Source organism: Mandrillus leucophaeus, unplaced genomic scaffold (genome assembly GCF_000951045.1).
Source record: "Mandrillus leucophaeus isolate KB7577 unplaced genomic scaffold, Mleu.le_1.0 Scaffold86, whole genome shotgun sequence".
Classification (NCBI taxonomy): Eukaryota; Metazoa; Chordata; class Mammalia; order Primates; family Cercopithecidae; genus Mandrillus; species Mandrillus leucophaeus.
In genome coordinates this window covers 478,406-501,411 of record NW_012109363.1, presented here as the reverse complement: position 1 = coordinate 501,411, position 23,006 = coordinate 478,406, and the positions used below count along the sequence as shown (strand labels likewise).

At 55.0% G+C, this 23,006-nt stretch overlaps 1 protein-coding gene across 3 annotated transcripts in view; it reads left to right on the top strand.

The window, feature by feature from the left end:
* The window catches only part of GFRA2 (GDNF family receptor alpha 2), a 122,974-nt gene that overhangs the window by 997 nt on the left and 98,971 nt on the right, over positions 1 to 23,006 (top strand). The window contains exons 2-3 of one of the 3 annotated variants that reach the window (XM_011968766.1): positions 5,032 to 5,346; positions 12,886 to 12,969. The exons of 1 other annotated variant lie outside the window; for it this stretch is intronic. In XM_011968766.1, coding sequence (XP_011824156.1) covers positions 5,032 to 5,346; positions 12,886 to 12,969 — 399 coding nt within the window. The remainder of the gene's footprint in view (positions 1 to 5,031; positions 5,347 to 12,885; positions 12,970 to 23,006) is intronic. One more of the 3 variants, XM_011968767.1, reaches the window with a different exon arrangement.

The window sequence follows — 23,006 nt, the reverse complement described above, 5'->3', positions numbered from 1 at the left end:
GCGGGGACGCGGACGAGGGACCAGAGCCACAGCTGGCTGGCGACGTGGGGGATCGGGAAGGAGACTCAACATCCGAACCGGCCCCTCAGACACGCACACACACACACACCCGCGCTGGATCACATGCCAGTATAGCGCTGATCTCCCCCGAAATAATGGGTTCGAATTGCGGCAACTTAAGGAAAAAAAAAATATCCAACTCTTGATCTGCAAGGAGGGAGGGAGGGAGAAGCTCCGAGGCGTGGAAAGAACAGTCCTGCCGGGTCCGCCTTTCCTGGTCTGCTCCCCGAGTCGGTCGTGGTGGAGGGCGCGGGTTTCTCCGGCGGCTACCGCTTGGACATCGCGGGGTGGGGGGGAGCGCTGGCAGTCACTCCCCACCTGCCAGCCGCGCCTGGCAAATGCAGCCCGCGTCCCCAAACCCTGAGTCCCTAACCGGCGGCTCCACTCCCCGGAACACTTTTCAAGTTTCTCCCTACCCAGTCCCGAGCCAGATGGGTGGGCGGGAGCGGAGGGTTGTGAGCAGCCGTTCCCGGCCTTCCCTCCTCCACCTCTGGGGGCCGCGGACACCCGTGACTGGTGGGAAGAGACCGGAGGGAGGCCAAAGTTCGCTTCCTCCGTTGAAGAGGGTGGGAGGCGAGGGAGGAAAAACGGGTCTTAACAAAGACCACTGCTCCTTCTGTAAGCGCCCCCCTCCCGCCCCCGCCTCCAGGACGGGAGGAGGGGCTGCCTGGCGCCCCGAGCCCCACGCAGTTTCTTTTCCACACACAATTCCCAGCTGCTCGCTCCCTTAGCTTAAGCTCGGTGAACTCTCAGCGGCTTGGGAAATGGGTCTAGAGAAGGCAATCTCCGGAGGGAGATGAGGAAAGGCGGGCGTTTGCAAGGCTGTGCACCACCGAGGTCCCAGGCAGGGCTGCTGCCACGGAGTAGATGCTCCCATAGAGGGAGCTGGGTAACTACTGTGTGTGTGTCTCTGTGTGTGTGTTTGTAAGGAGCATACCTCTGCTTCAGTGAGGGTGCAGTTCTACCACCTTGGCTTGCTGTGTAGCCAGTGTTAAGCCAGGCTGACCAGCCGGGGTCATGATCCTACCCTCTCCCTCCTGCAGCAGGGGATCCAGGAAGGCCCCAAGTGGGGAGGTAGGAGGTGGTTACAGGAGGATGTGTGTGGTCTAAGAAGTGCCCACCAGACTAGGATAAGGGACCGGAGTCATTGGGTGTCCACGCGGGCTCTGGACTCTCTGCCTGTCCCCTATGCTTCCCGCCAGGTGCGAGTCTCCAAGGGGGCAAGGCCCTGCTCTGGTGTGTGGCCTTAGAGGTCCTGCCTCCCTCAGCCAGAGGCAGCTTCTCTCTGGGGTGGGAGGGGCTCATCAAGGAAGCTGGAAGGTGCTCCGGGCCGGCTGTGATCCCCAAGCCCTTTCTGACAACCCTGGCAAGTGGACTCTCGTTCTGAAGGGGCTACTATAAAATCTGACCTTTTCTCCCACCGCTGGCTTGAAAACCTGGCCTTCTGGGTCCACGCGTGATCAGGGCCAAGGGGAAAAAAAATTGTATTTCAGGCAAAGCAGCCCGATTGTCTACTGCTGAACTGCACACCCCAGGATGGGCAGGGCTCCCAGGTGTGGGTACCATCTGGGGTCGGGCTGGAGAAGAGCAGTGTGGGCCCCTGGTTATTGCAGGCAGGCTTTCTTCAGCCAGGCAGGCCAAGGAGTCCACCTTTCTCCTTCTCAGAAGTGGGTGTGTATGCGTCTGCTTGGGGGATGATCAGAGAGGCCCATCCCAACGTCTGCAACCCTGGAGGCTGAGTGTTGAGAGGTGGGGGTGAGAGCAGAAGAGCAGCAGGCTCAGCATCCCATTGGGTCACAGCCCTTCAGTTTCCTTTCCTCGAGAAGTCCCCTTCCAAAGCTGGGCTGAGTGGAGTGACCACAGATAGTGAAAGACTCTGGGTTAGGCCAGTGGAAAGGAAGGGATGGGTTGGTGTTTAGGAAACTTCAGCCCTGGGGCCCTTTTCCTGGCAGGGAACTGGTTGAAAATTCCACGGTATGGGTGGGTGGAGGGTGGGGGGAGGTTTTTCTGGGGCTTGAGACTTGGTGGTCAATTTCAGCTGGGAGCAGAGGCCTTTTGTGTGCCCTTACACTGAGATTCTGAGTGAGGTCTGAGCTGGATAACCCATGGTGGAGAGAGAGAATGGCCTTTCTTGCCTAGTATCTTGACCTCAAGTGCTGACCCAGGGAGAGAAGGAGATGGGGAAAGTGACTTGGGCGGGGGTGTTGAGCTGGCCAGGGGGCCACTTCCGACTGGCTTTCTAGCACATGCTCTAACTCTGGTGGGATGTTGGATGCAGTAGCGCAATTGTAGCTCTGTGTCGCTTCTCCACCCCCCTCTACCCCCATGTCTTGATGGATCAAAGTTTTCTCCTAATTTAGGATTTGGAAACATCACCAGGATCCACCTCCTGCCCTTCACTCTCTTAGGATTTTTAGCTAAAGGCTGCATGCTGCATGCTGCAGGGATTCCTTTCTCTGGCTGGGCTTGATTGGTTCTGGGGGTCATGGAATGAACTAGAAGAGTCAAGGATGGTTTGGTGAATGGATGCCCTGGCCCTTCGCAGAGTGCGTCCCTTGCCTGGTCACACGAGCCAGGTGGCAGGATGGGGGAAGCCCTCTCTTTTGACATGGGAGCCTCCCTAAGATTGTGCAAGGATCATCCTGTGGGGCTCTAGGCCTCAACTGTAGGACAAGCAAAGTAAATGTCCTTATGGCCTGAATCCCCTGGGCTAATCTGACCTTTAAGCATGCTGTGAATTCTGTGCCTACAGAAGGCTAAGGAAGCCAGGAAGTTCCATTCCCAGGCCCCCTATGACAGTGCAGTCTTCCTTTCAGTCAGGGTGGGAGGGCATTAGCCTATGGGGAGGCGGGGGGTGAAGTCCGTGGAGGGTCCAGGGCTGTGCTGTTCCAGAGGCTCCCGCAGGCTGGCTGGGGGCCGCAGGTGCAGGTGGGGCCGTGTCAACTCATCTGCTCTTGGGGGCCCAGCTGTACCTGGGTCCTGCTCAGGGAGGTAGGAATCTGCTGAAGCCGGGAAAGAAAGATGCTGCCTCAGCTTGTGTGGAGGACACCTCTCCAGCCGCTGCCGGGCCTCAAACTCCGCGCTGATTTCTTCTCTGGTCTTGTCTCAGCCTGGCCACATCCATCAGCCTTCCTGTTCTGGGGCAGAGGTCTGGTCAGTGGGAGAAGGGCACGTGTTTTGCTCTGGGCCCCGAAGAAGCCTTCTGTACCCCAGGCCCACCCCTACTGCTCTTCTCTGTTGCCTCCTGGGGGTGGGTCTCCCACCCGCCTGGTCCTACAGGGAGTGGATGGATTCCTGTTCCCTGGGGGCTCTCGGGAGTGAAGGCCCGCTGTGCAGCGCACTGCCCCTAGGTGTCGCTGTCTCCCTGCGGTAGCGCCCCCCTGAGCAGGGCCTCCCAGGGGAAGGCCTGAGAGCGGCTTTTCTGGGTAGGGATGGGGGATTCTGCGGTATTGAAGACGGGACTTCTGGCCTAGGATTTTATTATGTTCTGGGGCTAGAAGCCTCCCAAATTACTCTTTGGGTCCAGGAAAGAGCAGTCATGGCTCTGGGCCCTGGTGCGTGCTTTTCCTGGGGGCAGGATCTGGAGTTAGGGGCTTAGCAGAGGACAGAGGGGCTGGGAAGACGATGTCTGTGTCTGGAGGAAACCATTTTAGGAGCTTGGCTTTGAAAGGATCAGGCAAGCCTGTCCTGCCGTTTATCTCTCTTCTTCCTTGTCCCCTCCCTCCTGAGGCACTGTGGGTGTGGACACTGGGGCCAGGACGGGAAGGTGGCCTGATAGGGGATTGCACATTGGTGGAGGAGCAAGGTTCCATTTGCAAGGCTGGGGTCCGAGGAGGGGAGCTTTTCCCTTTTGCAATTATTTGGCTTTTGGAAGGAAGAACAAAATAGGAGAGGGGAAGGGGGTTTCACAGGAGGGTGGAGAGGAAAGAAAAAAGAGGAAAAACAAGGCCATTCGAAGATAAGAGGTAAAAGGTGATGAAGAAACAGACCTCTTGGGAGGCTGTTAGCAAGAGAAGCGCAAGATACAGCCAGGCACAAGCCGAGCTAGAGTGGGGAGGAGAGAGCAGGGCGCGCAGGGGGCATGGATGCTCCCCAGGCTTGACAAAAGCATTTTCTATTGGAGGGGGCCAGGGTGGAACTTGTCTTGTGGACGGGGAGGGTTCAGGTCTCCGTCTGGTGTGAAGTTGGACTGGAAGGTGTGGAGGGGTGAGGCGGGAAAGGGGTAGCGGCGCCTCCTTCTTGGGCTTGCCGGGACGGTAGAGTTAGGCTCATCTGTCCCTGTCTTGTCTTAGAGTCAGAATGAGAGTCAGAGTGAGTACACTGGGAATCTGAGGGGGCGTTTCCACCGCTATGTGTGACCTTTATTTGTCATCACCCTTCGTCGGGCCTCAGTTTCCCTAGGGTAAAATGTGGGGTTGGACTCTATGGTGTCTGTAAGGTCCTAACAGGCTATGACAATGAAATGACTTGGCACTGCTTCCAAGGCTTAGTGCAGCGCCATGGGTGGGCCTCTGGCTGGAGGTTTACTGGGGTTTATAGGAGGTCTGGGTGGTATGAAAGTGAGATCTTCCCCACTCCCTGCAGTCCCTAGCAAGCAGTGGAGCCTCCAGCCAGCCGTGCAGTCCCCAGCTCTCTGCTGAGGCTGTGACATTCTCATCTGGGCTCCTGACGTCTTAGACCGTGATCTTGAGCCGGGATCTTCCTGGCTTTATTGTGCCGTGCTCCTAGGCCCAGGGCCGCTGCTAAGGAGGAATGGAGTGCAAACGGAGGAAACTTACTCGTCCATCCAGGGGAGGATGACGCCTGAGTTCTCCCTCGGGTGTGAGGAGGGCTGCCCACAGAGTCGCCTTGGTGTGCTTTGGTGTGAAATGGGTGTGACGTTCCCAGCAGGGCCCAAGCCCCAGGCCTGTATCTTGGGTGGGAGATTGTGGCGGCCGTCATTCATGCTTGTCTTCCCTCCCCACTACCCAGACGAGACCCTCCGCTCTTTGGCCAGCCCTTCCTCCCTGCAGGGCCCCGAGCTCCACGGCTGGCGCCCCCCAGTGGACTGTGTCCGGGCCAATGAGCTGTGTGCCGCCGAGTCCAACTGCAGCTCTCGCTACCGCACGCTGCGGCAGTGCCTGGCAGGCCGCGACCGGAACACCATGCTGGCCAACAAGGAGTGCCAGGCGGCCCTGGAGGTCTTGCAGGAAAGCCCGCTCTACGACTGCCGCTGCAAGCGGGGCATGAAGAAGGAGCTGCAGTGCTTGCAGATCTACTGGAGCATCCACCTGGGGCTGACCGAGGGTAAGCCTGGGCGGGGCTGGCCCAAGGGGAGGGGGTGTGGCACAGGCGGAGAGGATGTGTGGCGGGCCAGGGGGTTCAGGAGGGAGGACTAGGTGATGGGGCGAAGTGGCCAGCTCTCTGTGTCTACCTGCTAGGGGAACCTAGAACCCAGAGAAGTCGCCGCCCCACCAAGGAGGGTGGCATTGTTGGAAAAGGCCAGGAGAGACAAAGAGGAGGCAGAAGCGACAGCTGGAGAGGAGAGAGGGAGGTAGTGGGAGGAGGAGAGCACGCCCTGGAGGAAGCGGGGTGAGTGGGGTGGGGGAGGTGGGCAGGGGTTGGGGAGGAGCAAGACCACGTGATTCAAGCAAGGACAGTGTGAAGTGGTTCCAAGAGAAGGTGAGGTAAGAGTGACCAGGCAGAGATGGATAAGTGAGAACCAGGAGAGAGAAGGGGCAGGCTGGGTGCAGGCAGAGAAAGCAGCCACTTCAGCTTCCCCGGCTGCTGCCCTGCCCCAGCTGCTGTCCTGCCCTGGGGCTGATCCCAGAGCTGGCTGCCCCTACTCTGCCCTTCTGGCTCCTGCCTCCCTGCTTCCAGGACACCAGCCCTTCATGTGGCTTCTGCAGCCCATGGCTGGCCTGTCACCTTCTACAGGGCTTGGGGCAGTGTGCAGGCAGCAGGCCCCACATCCTTTGGCAAACCTGCTCCTGAGTCACAAAAGTAGAACCTATAATCCCTCCGCCAATAACACACTCTCGCATCCCCTTCCCCTCCAGACCTGGGTGTGGAGGATTTGCATTTGTTTAGGAGGTGGGTCACTGTAACCAGTTTATTAATTGAACGCATGTTTACTGAGAATGTATTGTCTGCTACGCTCTAGGTGTTGTAGGAACAGTTGAGGGCAAACTGGTGCAGCCTCTGGCCTCCTGGAGCTGAGTCTGGCTGGGGTGTGGGTAAATAAGGGGGCTTCTGTCATTTGATGGCTTAAGTGCTGTGAGAGGGAAGACACAGGGTGTGATGGTAGCAGGTTGGAGGGGGCGTCCACGCCCTTGCCGTGAAATCTAAAGCATCTTCCTGGAAGAGGCAGGCTTCAAGCTGAGGCTGAAGAGTGAGTCAGAGTCACGAAGTGGAACATAGGTGAAGGGAGGCAGGAAGAGTGTGGGAGGTGGAGGGAACAGCATGGAAAGGCCCAGTGTGAGTACCGAACCTGTTTACAGAGCTGCAAGTGGCCTAGAATGGTAGTGGGTGGCAGGTGGTGTGTGGCGGGAGGTGGTGGAAGTGGGGAGGAGAATTAGGGGCAGAGGGAAGGATCCCTGAAGGGTTTTAAGGACGATGATCAGATCTGTGCTTCAGCAAAATGTTTCTGTGGTTCCAGTGGAGAGAGTAGATTAGAGGACTGTCCAGAAGCTGCTGCTGTGATACAGGCCAGGAACAGCTGTGGCAGAACCAGGACAATGGCAAGGAAGGAGAAATGGGTCTAAGAGCTCTTTATTGATGCATTTGTTATTTTTATTGGGGTCTCACTATGTTGCCCATGCTGGTCCCAGACTCCTGGGCTCAAGTCGTCTGCCCGCCTCGGCCTCCCTAAGTGTTGGGATTACAGGTGTGAGCTACACACCCAGCTAATTTTTAAATATTTTTTTTGTAGAGATGGGGTCTCGTTATATTGCACAGGCTTATCTCAAACTCTTGGGCTCAAGCAGTACTCCCACCTTGGTTTCCCAAAGTTCCAGGCTTACAGGTATGAGTCACTGCCCCCCGGCCCTCTGAGAGTTATTTAGAAGAGAGAATCCACAGGTCTTGGTGACCAACGGGAGAGGAGAAGGTGAGGGGAGAGAGGAGTCAAGGAGGGCACCCAGTGTCCTGTCTTAGGCAGCTGAGCAGGTGATGGAGGCCTCAGAAGAATCAGTCCAGTCTTTGAGTGCAGAGGGGAGGGCAGGGGGATGGGGAATCTATTTTGGGACCCATGCCTTGTTGACCACACCCTGCAGACATGCAGGTCTGGAGTTGAGGGAGGAAGTGGGTCTGAGTGAGAGTGAGGAATGGACATGAGCCTGCAGGTGAAAACTAAGGCCAAGGGCGTGGGTATGACCACAGTGAGAGGAGGGTGGTAACAGACCCCGGGGACCATCTTGGGGACCATGGCATTTAAGGATGTGGAGAAGGGAGCCTGCAGGGAGCTGAGAAGGTGCTGGGGAGAGGTGGGAGGAGCAGCAGGAAAACAAAGGGGGGCTCATCCCAGAAGAGAGGACCCTCAACATGGTCGGATGCTTAGGGTAAGCTGAGGCTGAGGCTCTTAGCTTCTTAGGCATCTACTGTGTGCCTCAGAGGGTGACACACTGGAGGGGCCATGCTCCCCATGCCAGCCATCGTATAGGGCAGGAGACCTTTTCCCTGGACCCTCCTGCTGGAGGGAGGAGCCTGGTTAGGGAGCGGAGGGGAACAGGGGGATTAGGAATGATGAATGTAGATGACTCTTTCCGGAATTTTAGTGTAAAGAGGAGAGAACAAAGGATGCTTAAAAAAAAAAAAAGATGGGAGAGGATTGAGCAGTTTAGAATCTAAGGTCGGACAGTAGCGATGGCGATGTTGCCAAGAAGAAGACGGAAGGGTCTTCTGTGGAATGATGCCCTCGGGAAGGGGAGGGGCTGGGTCCAGGGCACAGAGTGGGCCAGGGGATGAGCCTTAGAACAGGGGAGCAGTGCTCCCTCTAGGTGCTGGGAGGGAGGGAGGAAGCAGCTGCAGGTGTGAAGCCAAATAGACAGGGATCCCTGACCAGTCAGAGATGGCTCGAATATGTTCTAAACACAGGAATAAGAAATGCGTATAATTACTACCATCATTAATAACAAAGTATTCCTCATGAATCAGGCGGTGCCTTCTCCCTAGCAACCTGGATTCCTAGAACTAGCATGAGCAAAGGGAGGAATACTGTCCTGAGGGTACTGCACTCTATTCTTCAGGAGATAAGGCGCTGTCTTCACCCAGAGCCGGACTCTGTAGCGTACGAAGAAGTAAAGCGCTCGATGCCTGAGCTGAGTAGTTTTGTTTCTTGTCTTCTTTCTGGCAACCTTCAGTTTCCACCCAAGGGAGACTGGGCGGCAGGTTCGGATGGGCTGCAGAGTGGACAGGGGAGAGGACAGGACAGAACTGTCAGCCAGAACAGCCGAGTTGAGCACTTGGGCCTTTTGGCACCAACAGCCCTTCCCATCTCACTGGCTCCCTCTGTATCACTGCATCAGGCCACAGGAGGACTGTGCCGATGGGATCCAAGGGAAATAAGCATGATGCTGTGTGCATTTAGCTGCACACTACTGTGTGGTTTTCAAGGCCGCTTGACTGGGAGTGCCTGACTGCAGATGGCTTCTCTGGGTCTAAATCTTGTTTTTTTGAGACAGGGTCTCACTGTGTCGCCTAGGCTAGAGTGCAGTGGCATGATCACAGCTCACTGCAGCCTCCATCTCCTGGGCTCAAATGATTCTCTCACTTCAGCCTCCCGTGTAGCTGGGACCACTGGAGCCTGCTGCCATGACTGGCTATTTTCTTTTTAAAGCAGAGATGAGGTCTTACGATGTTGCTCAGGCTGATCTTGAACTCTGGAGCTCAAGCAGTCCTTGTGTCTCGGCCTACCAAAGTGCTGGGATGATAGGCGTGGGCAACTGTGCCTGGCCTTGAACCTTTTTATTTATTTTTTAATGAGACAGAGTCTTGCTCTGTCACCCAGGTTGGAGTACAGTGGCAAGATCATAGCTCACTGCAGCCTCAAGTTTGTGGGCTCGAGTGACCCTCCTACCTCAGCCTCCCGAGAAGCTAGGACTACAGGCACGTGCCACCACGCTTGGCTAATTTATTTTTTGTAGAGGTGGGGTCTTGCTATGTTGCCAGGCTGTCCTCGAACTTCTGGCCTCAAGCAATCTTCCCATTTTGGCCTCCAAAAGTGTTGGAATTATAGACATAAGCCGCTGCGTCCCGCCTGGTTCTAAGTCTTGAGATGGTTTATTAATTCATTTATTCACCAACCATCGGTTAAACACCGACTGTGTGCTTCAGAAGGTAACAGCGCTGTAGGAACTGTGTTCCCTGTGCTGGCCGGCAGACAGGTCGGGAGACCTTTCCTCTGGGCCCTGCCTAGAAAATACGCCCTTACGTTTTTCCTTCCATAGAAGACTGCATCTTTTCCCCATAGGGGAATTCCACCTTCTCCTGGGTCTTGGGAGCCCAGAGGTAGTTTCTGCCCAGGGCTGACCAGGGGAAGCCAGGAGGCCTCCAGGTAGTGGTGAGTGGTGGGGTCTACCTGAGAGGTAGGCATCCATGGCCTGTTGAGCAGTCTCCCTGAGGGGGACTGCGAGTCCTTCCTCCCTGTTCCTTGATAACGTGTAATAACCTGGCGCAGGCCTGGAACTGCGGAGAGGGCAAGAATCGCTGAGAGGAGCAATGTGTGTAGGCTTGGATTTTCCTTCTGATTCTCAGCCTCTCTTTGGCCCCTGCTGGTGGGTGTGATTTACCATGGGGCTCTGCTCCGCCTTCTTCCGCTCCCTGGGACTTAGCTCTCGGTATGCAGTCGAGGTGCACAGCAGGTGCAAAGAGCCTGTGGCGGCAGTGGGGAGAATGGAGAGTGGGCTGGGGTAGGAAGGTGACCTCAAGACGTGGCTGCTGAGCTGCTAGAGTCTGAACTGCAGAGGATCTGGCGATCATTTGGGCTCCCTACTACCATCTGGCAGGGAAACTGAGGCATGGATGGGGGAGATGGCCTCCCAGGGCACACACAGCAAGCTCGTGGCAGGACCCAGAGTGGGTCCCAGGGCCCCAACTCCTTATCCAGGTCGCTTTTCACTGCCGGTGGGTAGATCCCATGGCTTGGGCCCCGTTTTCCTCCACTGCCACCATTTCCTCCATTACCACCACCAGTATTTACACAGGGGACTGTCACTGTTGGCTGCATGGGGACTTTGAGACCAGGTTTCTTGCCCTCTGCAAAGGTGACACTGAAATTCAGGGTCTTTTGGTCTGAAGATGAAGAGCAAGGGCTTCTTCCATTCCCAGAATCTGACATTCTGGCTCTGGTTTCAGTGGCTCATGCCTCAGGATTTCTCACTGGTGAATTCCATGGCAGAAACAGGCTACACAAGTTGACTTAAAGAGGCTGGGCCCCTCCAAACCAGTTCCGGAAGAGGCTGTTCCCACCCTGCCAGCCCTACCCCATTAATCAGACTGGCCTAGCTCTACCTAGGCCCATGGCTGTGCTAGATGCAATAGGGAAGGACAGGCCCCCCCCCCCCACCACCGCCCCGGGGGGACCATCTGGTGGACAGAAGACTGATCTTGGGAAAAGGGGAACAACAGTACTTATTCAGGAATGATTTGGTTCCAACAGCACTCTGCATTTTGGGACACAGTATTCCCAGCAGTGAAGCACTTAGACTTTGGAGCCCACTGCCTGGGTGTGAACCCTGGCTTTGTCGCTTGTTAGCTGTGTGACCTTTGTCAAGCTACTTAATATCTCTGTGCTCCTTGTTCCTCCTTATCAGTCAAACAGGGAGAAAAATAGTGCCTATCTCATACAGTAGTTAAGAGGATGAAGTGAGCTATATCTAAAGCACTTTCAGTGCTGGCACTTGAAAACACGGTATAACATTATTTTTATTGTAAAAGTGATTTCCTAAGTTCCTACATTGTTTGGCCTCAATAAATAGCAATGGCTGGTCACCCCACCTCAAGGAGTTTTTCAAGAGAGTCTAAAGTGCCCATGGGTGGGGTGGAGGACACTGAGATCATCCAGGCTGGTGAGGGGTCCAAAGGCCCCAAGGAGAAGGTGGGATCACCTATGGGCCATAAACAGTGTGTCTTGACTGGGCGCGGTGGCTCATGCCTGTAATCCCAGCACTTTAGGAGGCTGAGGAGCACAGATCGCTTGAGGTCAGGAGTTGAAGACCAGCCTGGCCAACATGGTGAAACCCCATCTCTACTAAAAATACAAAAATTAGCCGTGCGTGGTGGCAGGCACCTGTAATCCCAGCTACTCGGAAGGCTGAGGTGGGAGAATCGCTTGAACCCAGGAGATGGAAGTTGCAGTGAGCTGAGATCGTGCCACCACACTCCAGCCTGGGTGACAGAGTGAGACTCTGTCTCAAAAAAAAAAAAAAAAAAAGTCTCATTTGGATTAGACTGTCAGCAGATTCCAGCTGGGCACCTGCTATGTGTCCTGGGTGTCACAGGGCATGAGGGATGCTCTTAGGAGGTGACATGAAATGCAGAGGCTATTCCTTATGCAGGGAATGTGCCTCCTCCTTGTCATCTGGGGCTGTCCCTTTTTCTAGGGGTCTGCCGGGAATAACAGGCAGCCTGCTTGCTCGGTGAGCCTGCAGGGGGCTAGTTGAGTCTCCACTTCCAGCCTCTGGGTGACCACATGCAGAGGGGTTGCAAAGCCCATCTTCCAGATGCATGATACCTTGCTGCAGGTAGCCCTGAAGAGACTGCCCCACCTGTGCTCACTCCTAGGCAGAGGGTGCCTGCCTGGGCACTGGGCCCTGCCTGGATGGGAAATGAGTGTGTGAGGCTGTGGGTTATCACCAGTGCCCTGCTTCTCACTACACACACACACACACACACACACACACACACACACACGCGCAGGATGAGTGATGAGCCGTCAATTTCCCCTTGCTGATAACATCTCAAGAGGCTATTTTCTTTCCTGCTGAGGCCTTAGCAGAGGAGGGAGGGATTCCTGACACACTGGTGGGGTCTTAAGGGGAGCCCTGGGCCATCCAGCTCCTGTCACTCACTTGCTTTTCCATTCCTGAGCCCCCGAGGCACCCAAAGCCTCGAGGAAAGGTCCGAGGACCTGCAGGTGGTGGGGAAGACAGGAGGGCCCTGTGGGAGAGGGGCCACGCAGACCGAAGCTGGGGATCAGATCACCCACTGAGCGGAACTTCAGCCCCTCCAGCAAGATTCTCCTGGCGACACGATGGGAGGCAAAGAGGAAATTCTTTCCTCCTCAGTGACCTGGGCGGAGCTGGCATGGTGTGATGGGAAAGGATGCTGGTGGGAGGGCCAGGACAGCAGAGTCTAGCTCTGGCCCTTCCAGGAGTAGCTATGTGATCTCAAAGCAGGTTTCTTCACCTCTCTGGGCCACCTCACAGCCCTCTCTTGTGAAATGGGGAATGATCGTGGAGAGCCCTTTGACTTCAAATCCTGCGATTGATACCTGGCCTTACGTGGGCCAGCATTGCCCTACTTCCCCCAGATGCACCTGGAAGTCCTTCCAAGGGGGCCGGCCGTGCAGTGTGGTCATGAGAGAGAAGTGTCAGGCAGTTCTGAGCTGCTGTCAGGGAGCTTCTCCTCTAGTTGGGAGACAGACCTGCCTGGGTGAAATGGTAAACATTTCGTTGTTAACGTGCCCTGGTCCTGCGCTCTTCACTTTGGGAAGGGCTGCTCTGTCTCTTATCCCCTGGGTGGCACGAGCTTTCCCGTGTTAGAGAGCTTTCCTCCGGCAGAGTTGCTAAGTGCTGGCAGCGCTCTGGCCCGGAGAAGCCCGTGTCTGATGCCTGTTCTGTCTTCCAGGTGAGGAGTTTTACGAAGCCTCCCCCTATGAGCCGGTGACCTCCCGCCTCTCGGACATTTTCAGGCTTGCTTCAATCTTCTCAGGTAAGTGAGCTCGCACTGGGACTTGGCCAGTTCTCCTCTTGTCCCTGTGGCGTGGCAGATGGAGCTCTGGGCTTGGACAGGCGTCCTGGCATCCGAGGATGGCCCTGCTGCCCGTCAGCTCGCCCTTAACAGTTCTGAGCCTCAGTTCCTCCTCTGTAAAGAACACGATGCCCACCTCTCTGGGTGCTTGTGTGGAACAAGATGTTGATGGAAATTGTCTGGTCAGCTGGCTGTCATGGAGTAGGGCTTGAACCTGGAACCTGGTGTCACCCTTCTATCTTACCCTCGTTCCCTCTTTCCAGTTCCCTGGCTCTCCTGCTTTGGAGCTTTTCCATTTGGTCATGTTGCTTACCCTGTCTGGGCCTCAGTTTCCTCCATTGTGATGGGAGAGTACCGTCCTTACCTCATTGGATTGCCATGAGGTCTAAGTGGGTCAGTGGGTGGGGAAGGGCTCAGCACGCTGCATCAGTCAGCATCAGCTGTGGCTTGGTGTTACTGGTCCCATGATGATCTGTTCTGCCCTGGGTTTTCCCTCTCTCTTGAGGGCTCTGCTTCTTGAACCACAGGAAGGGAAGTGTCTGCAGGAGTCACTGTGGTCCTCAGGCCACCCCCTGTGCCGTTCACCCTGGGGAGTGATACAGTCTGCATTGGGTTCTAGCTTTGCCAGGCTCCACATGTAGGGGCCAGGTGAGCTCTGGGGGTCTTTCTTCTTGGCTTTGTTCTTTGTGGCATCTGGGAGACGCTGGGCCCAGGGCAGCCCACCCTGCCTGGGCGCTGGGGAGGGGCTTCCGGTCTTGGGAGTGCTCTGTGGGGGTGGGGGGTGAGCTCCTCTAGGGATCGGTGGAGACTGATGCTTCAGGGGTGGCCAGAGTGGGGCTTGTTCTCAGGGATCTTTGAGCACAGGAAATCTGGTTTACAGGCAGTTTTGTGGCAGTCTTTGAAATCTTCTGGAGTTTCTATGGCTCTAAAGCAGGGTTTTCAGCAGCAGCACTATTGACATGTTAGCCTGGATAATTCTTTCTTGTGGGAGGAGCCGTCCTGTGAGTCTGAGGATGTTCAGCAAAGTCCCTGGCCCCACTGGATTCCAGCAGTGCTCTTGCAAGCTGTGACAACAAAGATGTCTCCAGACAGGGCCACATGTCCCTTCGGGGCACAGCCACTGCCAGTTGAGAAGCACCGCTGTAAACCGTGAGCTGAAAGCATTTCCAGTGGGACCCTAAGCCCTTTCAAATAAAGAACTCTCCAGCGCCATGTTTCTCAACCATTCTTTTTTTTTCATTGTTGTTTGCCGGGGAGAAAAAATAATTCTTCCTAACTAGTGAGATTAAATACCAAGGAATAACATTTTGTCTCGAAGGTTTGAGTTTTGGAGGACCAGAAGCCATGGTAAGATCTCCTTTCTCTTTTTCTTTTTGCCCACTCAAGAACCAGCTTTTGCTCCCTTGAGGTGACGCCCTTCCCTCCCGTGGAGAAAGCACGCTCTAGGAGATTGAAACAGGGATGATACACGTGTCCCTGGTGGGAGAAATCTTGGATGCCCAGGAAGGGAGGTGTTGGCCAGGGCGTAGCCATCTGGGCATGGCCTTGGGCGCTGGTGATGATTGGGTTGGTGGTGAATGGAGTGGAGACCTCAATGTCAGCTGTGTTGAGCACCTTGCCCTGGGCTCTCGACATCATAATCCCCCCGCCCCAGTGGGGTCATAACAGAGGCTCTGAGCTCAGAGCAGCTTCCATGCTGGCCTTGCCTGTGGGCACCATGGCAGCTCTATGGTAAGTCTTGGCCAAGGGCTGGACTGGATGGGGTTGACTGAGAGTCCTTCCCGCACAGGCATTCTGATTCTTACATTTCTTGATGAGTTTTGCATGGAAATCCACTTTGGACCATTCCTTCTGAGGCAGTGCTCTGGGGCTCAGAAGCAGGTTGAGGATGCCATTAGCCTGTGGATGCTATGGTGGGCACACCCTGGTGGCCCCCATGTGCACCCACGTTCTACTCTGTGTGAAGGTCAGGTACTGGCAGATTACTACTGCGTGCACAGGTGACACTGGGCTTCCCTGCAGTAATAAATAGCTTTGACTTGCTTCTGGATGTTGAAGTGCAGAGATCCTCACCTTAGCCCAAGCCCCTGCTGCTCCCGGGACTCACACTTAAATATCTTCATAGCAGAAAATCTTTACGTAATGGACTTGACACTCTGTGGGACAGGATGTTGACAAGACAAATGAGGAAATTACTAGGTCTGCAGCTCACTGAATCAGCCCGCTTTCACCTGCTGCCCAGAGATAACTGGGCCCTATGCAACTCTGGGTTTCTGTGCTCCAGGGACCACTCCCTGCCATGAGGGCTGGGCTTTGGGGACTGTGCTGGTCCTTCCTCATTGCCTCTGCTGACTCTGCTCCACCCAGAGAAGCCTTAGGGGTAGGTAAGTAGGCAGCTCTGTCTGGGGAGACTTGGGCACATAGTTGAATAGGGAGGCCCTGGCCCTGCCACGAAGAAACCAAGCTGGGGCTGGGCACAGTGGCTCACACCTGCCTCTAATTTCAGCACTTGTGGAGGCCAAGGTGGGAGGATTGCTTGAGCCCAAGAGTTTGAAGCTGCAGTGAACCGTGATGACACCACTGCATTCTAGCCTGGTCGACAGAGTGAGACCCTGTCTCAAAAAAACCTCCCAAAACACACACACAAAAGAAACCAAGCTGGCCATGGTGAGGAGCTCAGCAGAAAGGAGGCGAGAACGGGAGCTGGGAGGCGGTTCCAGTGCGGTCCCCACCATAGATCCCCTGTAGGGTCTTGGGCAGGCTCATTTCATGTACCAGATCTTGTGTCTGAATGAGGACGTGAGCTTGGAGCAGTGCTTCCCGACCTTTGTCCCATCAAGGCGCACAGAAAATGGTGGTGTGGCAGGGTGAGCAGACCAGCTTAGTGCTCCGGCCATCACGAGCCTCCTGCTTGTCAGTGTCTGGGCACACATATCCCCCATCTGTGTGTGGTACGCTGGCTGCAAAGTCTTGTTGTGAGTAACCAAGAACCTGCGCTAGAACTTTGGCATTAAAAGGCTGTCACCCTGCAGGATTGCACGAAGTCCTGTGGGAAGCCCCTCCCCAGCCCCACTCATATTGCCTGCGTGCTGCCCCCTCCGCTTCTCTGTGTGGAAAGACTGTGGGTAGGGAGGGAGGCGTGGAGTCTTGGTGACCGCTTCTGGTCTGTACTATCTCCAGGTGGGGCATCAGGGAGGATGCTCCTGTGTCTCTGGGACTCAGTCGCTACTATCTGTTTACCAGCTCCTGTCTGTGAATTCAGGGCTCTGTTATAGGGGCCTCCTGGAATGTCTATTCTTCTTCATCTCTTTCTGTTGGGGTTCTTGGAAAGTCATACTGGGATTCTGTTGCAAAGCTGCCAGGATTCCTGCAGCAACCTCCAATATCCAGAAGCCTTGGGGAAGGGCAGCTTCTTCCGTCCTCTCTGCCTAGTGCTGCCTGACAGACCCTGGGCTCAGCGGTGGGTCAGCGAGTCCTGAGTCCAGGACCAGGTAGGGAGCAGTGTGGCTGTGATCTGAGTCACAGCGACAGTGATGTTAGACGTGTCCACATGTCCTGCCCTCCCCTTCTATGTGAGAAGAGATTTCATGGAGAAGAAGTGAGTTTTGTTCTGTTTCTAGCAATTCAAACTGCCCTTGAAAGCGTGGGACAGTATTTAGGGAGGTGCCTGGAAGAGCGCGGGCCTTGAGCCAGACAGTCCTGGGTTCGAATCCTGACCAGGCCTTTTAGGGGTGTGTGATCTTGTGGCTCACTGTGGCCTTTTTGAGCTGTGCTGCCTACGTCTGTAAGATGGACATATGATGCCCTAAAGGGTTCGGTGGGAATGGATGTCGGCAAAGTGCCCATGGCGCATCAGGGACTGAGCCAGCCTTGGCGCAGTGGGTCATCCTCTGTCTGCCTGGGGTGCTCAGTGGAGGCAGAGGTTGTTTAGGTGGGTGCAGGGGTTGAGGAGCTGAAGTGGAGCATCCTCCTCATCCCCAGGCTCCATGACCCTGTGACTGCTGAATCCCAGCTGATTTCACCTGGGGAGGCAGGAGAGGGTGGAACCAAGGTGGAAAAGAAAGGAGAGATCTTTCAGGAAGAGAGAGGTTGCAGAGGGAAGGAGGACCTGGAAGGGCGGTGTGGAGCCAGCAGGGATGTGGACCTGTAGAACTAGAGAGAGGTGGGTGGACGTCAAAGTGGTGATGAAGAGGACTGGGTGGGTTGGGCAGAGGTGTCCTCACCAATACTGGGGCCATGCCTAAGGGACGGGGAGAAGTGGGCAGATGGCCTTGGCTGTCATCAGGCGCTGTGTCTGCATCCTCTTGAGGGGCAGGGGCTCCGGGGTCTGGCCATGCCGTGCAAGTGTGGCTAGAGGCTTGGGCATGTGGCATCCTTTCTGAAGCTGGAAGGGAACTTAGGAATCATGGAGGCCCACCCCTTCACCTGACAGAAGGGGAAACTGAGGCTCAGAGGGACAGCACATATGTCGATGGGATTCCACTCCCCGTCCCACCTCTGAAGCACTTCTCCTCTAAGCCGCAGTCCTGTTCTCTTGCCCAGCCTGGGGCCAATGGCAACACCTACCTCTGAGGATTTTTGTTAGGACTAAATGAGATAGTGCAGGTGAGTGCTTGGCCTGAGCCTGGCATGCTGCTCTAAGCTATGTTAGCTTTTTAAAACATTAGTATGGACTGGTTTCTCCAAGGTCCAATGGCAGGTTGTGGCTGGGCCAGCTTAGAACCCGGCATTCTGGAAACTCTGTGTGCCTTTGCTGAAGCAAGGCCGCGTTTCATGCTGGGATAGTGCTTGGTGGTGACTGGAGTAAAGGTGATCAGGTGATTTCCACAGAGCAATGGGCCCCTGAGGCTCAGAGGGAGTCTTGGGTGGGGACGGCCATCACGTGCTGTGCTGTGACAGGGACAGATAGAGGCTGGTGAGTGGCCTGGGCTCAGTGGCCCTTGTGGACTGGAGATGGAAGAGATGGCATTGTCTACCATGGTTGGCCAGCATGCATCTGGGGTGGGCCATCTTGCTTGGTTGGAGCCTGGAGAAGGCCAGGGATGTTCTCGTTAGATGCTCCTGTGGTCCTTGTTGGAGGGCGGGCTCAGGAGAAGAGGGAACTAGCACTCAAACGCTACCCCTTGCCAAGAAGCCTTGCATACAGCCTCTGAGAGGTGACCGCCACCATCCCCTGGTGCCACAGCACTTTGTCCTTTATCATGGTGCTCGCTGCCACGTGTTGGGGGCATGTGTGCGATTGTATGTGTTGGTCTCTGTGTCCTGTGCAGCCATCACCCTCTGTGTCGTCTGTGTGTGTGACACTTCCTTTGTATCTAATACACGGCCACCGAGGATCTTGGCATCACGGCTGGAATGTGGACTTTGAGACCGGCTAGTCCTCGTTTTGAATCCTGGCCTTACCCTACTGTGAGAGCTCACTGGACCCCCTGAACCTCATGTTTCTTATCTGCAAGATGGAGCAGTCCAACTGCCCTGCAAGCATTGGCACTCAGCGTGCCGGGGCACAGGAGCACCCTAGGTGCTGGCGAAGGGTATCACTGTTTGCTGACTGGAGGGAGCTGATGGCTTTGCGGGAGGTGCTAAGCAATTGTGAGGTGTCACATGTGTGTGACATCTTACGAGTATCTGGGGCATTGAGAAGGGGCGGATCCTGGCCGGGGTGTGCAGGAATTGCTCATGGAAGGGGCAGGGCAAGGCAGGGCAGGGCAGGGGCAGGGCTGGGGCAGGGCTGGGGCCAGACCTCAGAGGAACATGTTTTGTTCATTAAATATTGAGTGCTTCGTGTGTTCCGGAGATGGTCAACCACTGCTGTGAGAGAATCAGACCCGTATCCTCACTGTGTGGTGCAACAGGCAGATACTCACTTAGGGACTTCCTAAGTGGCTTGTTTTCAGCAGCAGTGTAGACCAAGTGCTGCCCCAAGAGTTCAGGGGAGGCAGCAACCAGCAGTGACTGGGGAAATCAGGGAAGTCTTGCAAGAGGAGAAAGTGCGATGTGGGAGTGGTGTTCCTGGTGGCATCATGGCTGGGAGGTCTGGCCGAGCCTGGGGTGATGAAGGAACCCCAAGTCTTTTGAGCTTGGGGGCTCGGGACAATGAACAAGGATCCTTGTGGCAGACAGGACGGTGGCCTCTCTGGGGTGCTCCAGCCCTAGGACTTCTCCGTGGCAGAACTCAGGATGACTATCTGATTAGGGGGCTCAGGTCCCTAGGGAGGAGTTGGTCTGCCCTTGTTGTGGGGAGAGACTTATCCCTGGGCTCAAAAGTCAGTCCCCAGGAAGACACCCCTGTGGCCTGGTGGGGGCTGGGGGAGGATTGGACCCAGCTTTGCTCGGCCAGGTGTCTAGGGAAGCCCCTTGCCTTCCTGGGGTCGGCTCCGTCTGTGCACCCCAGGCCTGGGGGCAGGAGACCTAGCCTTTGTGCGGGCACCCCCTCCTCTCCTTGGGCTGCTGAGCAAAAGAATACAGGGTGAGGCTTTAATGTTTCAGCAGGTCGGGCTGGTGCCTCTCAGAGACCCCGTTCCGAGGCCACCCTGTGATGAGGTGGGGGCACGGGGCTGAGGGCAGGGAAGAAGCGGAAGAACAGCAGAGCAGCAGCTCTCCCTGCCCCCTTCGCGGTGGCTCGGGCGATAAACTGCTTATCCTCAGGTTGTCTCCCTGAGCCGAATGCAGAAGTGTGTTATTTAAATTTCAAAATCACATTCTTCTTCTAACAGCTGTCAGAGGCTCTGAGTGTCAACGAAAATTGGGCTTTAGCTGCAGCTCTGTCACCTCCGACACCTCCCCTTTCAGGGAGAATTCATCTGATGGCCAGGGAGTGGGTGTGGGGTGCAAGAGAGCGGGGGCTGTGGGGACAGGGAGAGGTGGACTGTCAGGCGCTGGAGACAGGTGACTGAGCGGCTCTCACGGTGCTTGGGGCCGCCAGGAGGAAGGCAGTTTCCCATTCTGCAGGGGCCAAAGCTGGAGGGATCGGCATTTTCCCTCTTCTGTTTTCATCTGCTCGCTCTCTCTGTCAACGCCAGTGACCTCAGGCTCTTGTCAGTGGGTAGAAGGATTTGCCGGCACTAAGGTGTGAGCAGAGTGTTGGTGACTTCATCTTTGGTTGCCTTTGTGTCCAAGTGAGAAATTGCTATGAGAAAGACCAGGAGGGAACAAAATGTAGTGTCCCCTCCCACCAAAGCCTCTTTCATGGTAGTATTTCAGGTGCTGTGGTTGAAGTGAGATTTTTTTGGATGAAGGTATTTTCTGGTACCCTCCAAATAACATCGTCCAGGGAGCCACCTGCCTGCTTCTCCTTCCATGTGTGGGGCAGGCCCCGCCAGCACCTGGGGTGCGGGGTAGCTCTTGGCTGGATGCCCCTGCTCAGTGCTGCTCCTGAGACGGCACTGGTGGGGCTCTGTGCTCCCTGAGCACGCCCTGGCTTCGCCATCAACTGCACTTGCTCTGGCTCAGAAAACAGGATGTGAGCACCTGCCCTGGGCACTCCCCTCCCACCCGTGTGTGCATGCTCCTGTAACCCCATGCTGTGCACGGCGAGCAACAGCGGGAGAGGGGTCATTGTGTGACGGGAACACGTGTGTGTGTCTGGTGTGTGGAGAGTGTAAGTATGCATGGCATATGCATGGGGTGTGTGTGTGTAGAGACGGTAGATATGTATAGGCAGTGGTGTGTGTGTGTGGTGGTGTGTGTATGTGATGTGTGTGAGGTGGTGTGTGTGTGTGGGCATGGTGATATGTGTAGGCGGTGATGTGTGTGTGGTGGTGTGTGTGTATACGTGATGCGTGTGTGTGGTGTGAGGTGGTGTGTGTGTGTCTGTAGTGGTGTGCGTGGGGTGTGTGTGAGATAGTGTATGGAGTGCCTGTGATGTGTGTGTGGTGGTACTGTGCATGGCAGTGTGTGTGTAATGTATGTGTTGGTGTATGTAGGTTATGGTATGTAGTATGTGTTTGAGGTAATGTGTGTCAGTGGTGGAGTGTGTGTAGGTGTTTGTGTGTGTAGGTATGTGTTAGCGTGTGTGGATGTGGGGTAACGTATGTGTGCTGGTGTGTGTGATGTGTGTGTGGGACAGGGTGTGCATAGGTGTGATGTTCATGAGGTGTGTGTGGAGTGTGTGGGTGGGCAGTTTGTGTGTGTAGGGGTGTGTGTGAAGTAATATGGGGTGGTGTGTATGTATGGTCGTGTGTGTGTAGGTGTGTGTAACGTAGTGTATGGGGTGTTGTGTGTGTAGTGTGTAGGTGTGAGGTGGTGTGTATGTAGGTGTGTATGAGGTAGTGTATGGGGTGTTGTGTGTGTTGCATGTGTGTGTGGGGTGGTGTGTGTGTGGGGTGGTGTATTGTGTAGGTATCAGGTAGTGTACGAGGTGTGTGCGTGGGTGTGTGTGGTGTGTGGAGTGGTATATGTGTGGGGTAATGTGTAGGTGTTTATGAGGTAGTGTGTGGGTTGTGTGGTGTATATGTAGGTATGTGTGGGGTGGTGTATGTGTAGGATGGTGTGTGCATAGGTGTGTGTAGGTGTGTATGGGGTAGTGTATGGGCTGTTGTGTATGTGGTGTGTATGTGTAGTGTGTGTAGGTGTGTGTGGGGTGGTGTGTGGGTGTGAGGTAGTGTATAGGGTGTTGTGTATGGTGTGTACATAGGTGTGTGTGGGGTGGTGTGTGTGTAGGTGTGTGCATGTATGTTGGTGTGTGGGGTGGTGTATGTGTGGGGTGGTGTGTGTAGGTGTGTGGTGTGTGTAAGGGTGTGTGTAGATGTGTATAGGGTAATGTATGGGGTGTTATGTGTGGTCTGTATGGTGTGTGGGGGTGATGTATGTGTGGGGTGTTGGGTGTGTGTTGTGTGTATATGTGTATAGGGTAATGTATGGGGTGGTGTGTGTGGTGGTGTGTGTGTAGGGGTGTGTGTAGGTGTGTATGCAGTAGTGTGCGAAGTGTGGTATGTATGTGTAATATGTGTCTGTGTGTGGGGTGGTGTGTGTGAGGTAGTGTATGCGGTGTTGTGTGTGTGGTATTGTCTGTATGGTATGTAGGTGCGTGGGGTGGTTTATGTGTGGGGTCATGTGTTTATAGGTGTGCATGGTGTGTGTGTAGGTGTGTATGGGGTAGTGTATGGGATGTATGTGTGGTGTATGGTGTGTATGTGGGTGTGTGTAGGGTGATGTATATGTGGGGTGGTGTGTGTGTAGGTGTGTGGTGTGGTATATGTGGTGTGTGTGAGGTAGTGTATGGGGTGTTGTGTGTGGTGTGTGTAGGTGTGTGAGGTGTATGGGGTGTGTGTGGTGTGTGTATGTAGGTTTATGTGTGTAGGTATGTGTGAGGTAGTGTATGGGGTGTGATGTGTGTATAGGTGTGTGTGTACGTGTGTATGGGGTAGTATATGGTGTGTGTGTGTAGGTGTGTATGGGGTAGCATATGGGGTGTGGTTTGTGTATAGGTGTGTGTACGTGTGTATGGGGTAGTGTAGTGTGTGTGGTGTGTGTGTAGAAGTGTATGGGGTGGTGTATGGTGTGTTTTGTGTGTGGTGTGTGTGTGTACGTGTGTATAGGGTAGTGTATGGTGTGTTTTGTGTGTGGTGTGTGTACATGTGTATGGGGTAGTGTATGGTGTGTTTTGTGTGTGTGGTGTGTGTGTGTATGTGTGTATGGGGTAGTATATGGGGTATCGTGTGTGTGGTGTGTGTGTGCGTATGGGATAGCATATGGAGTGTGGTGTATGTGGTATGTGTATAGATGTGTGTGTGTATGGGGTAGTGTATGGTGTGTGTGTAGGTGTGTATGGGGTAGTGTATATAGTGTGTGTGTGGTGTGTGTGGCATGTGTGTAGGAGTGTATGGGGTAGTGTATGGGGTGTCGTGTGTGTGGTGTGTGTGTTAGTGTGTATGGAGTAGTGTATGGGGTGTGGTGTGTGATGTGTACATGTGTATGGGGTAGTGTATGGTGTGTTGTGTGTGTGGTGTGTGTACATGTGTATGGGGTAGCGTATATAGTGTGTGTGGTGTGTATAG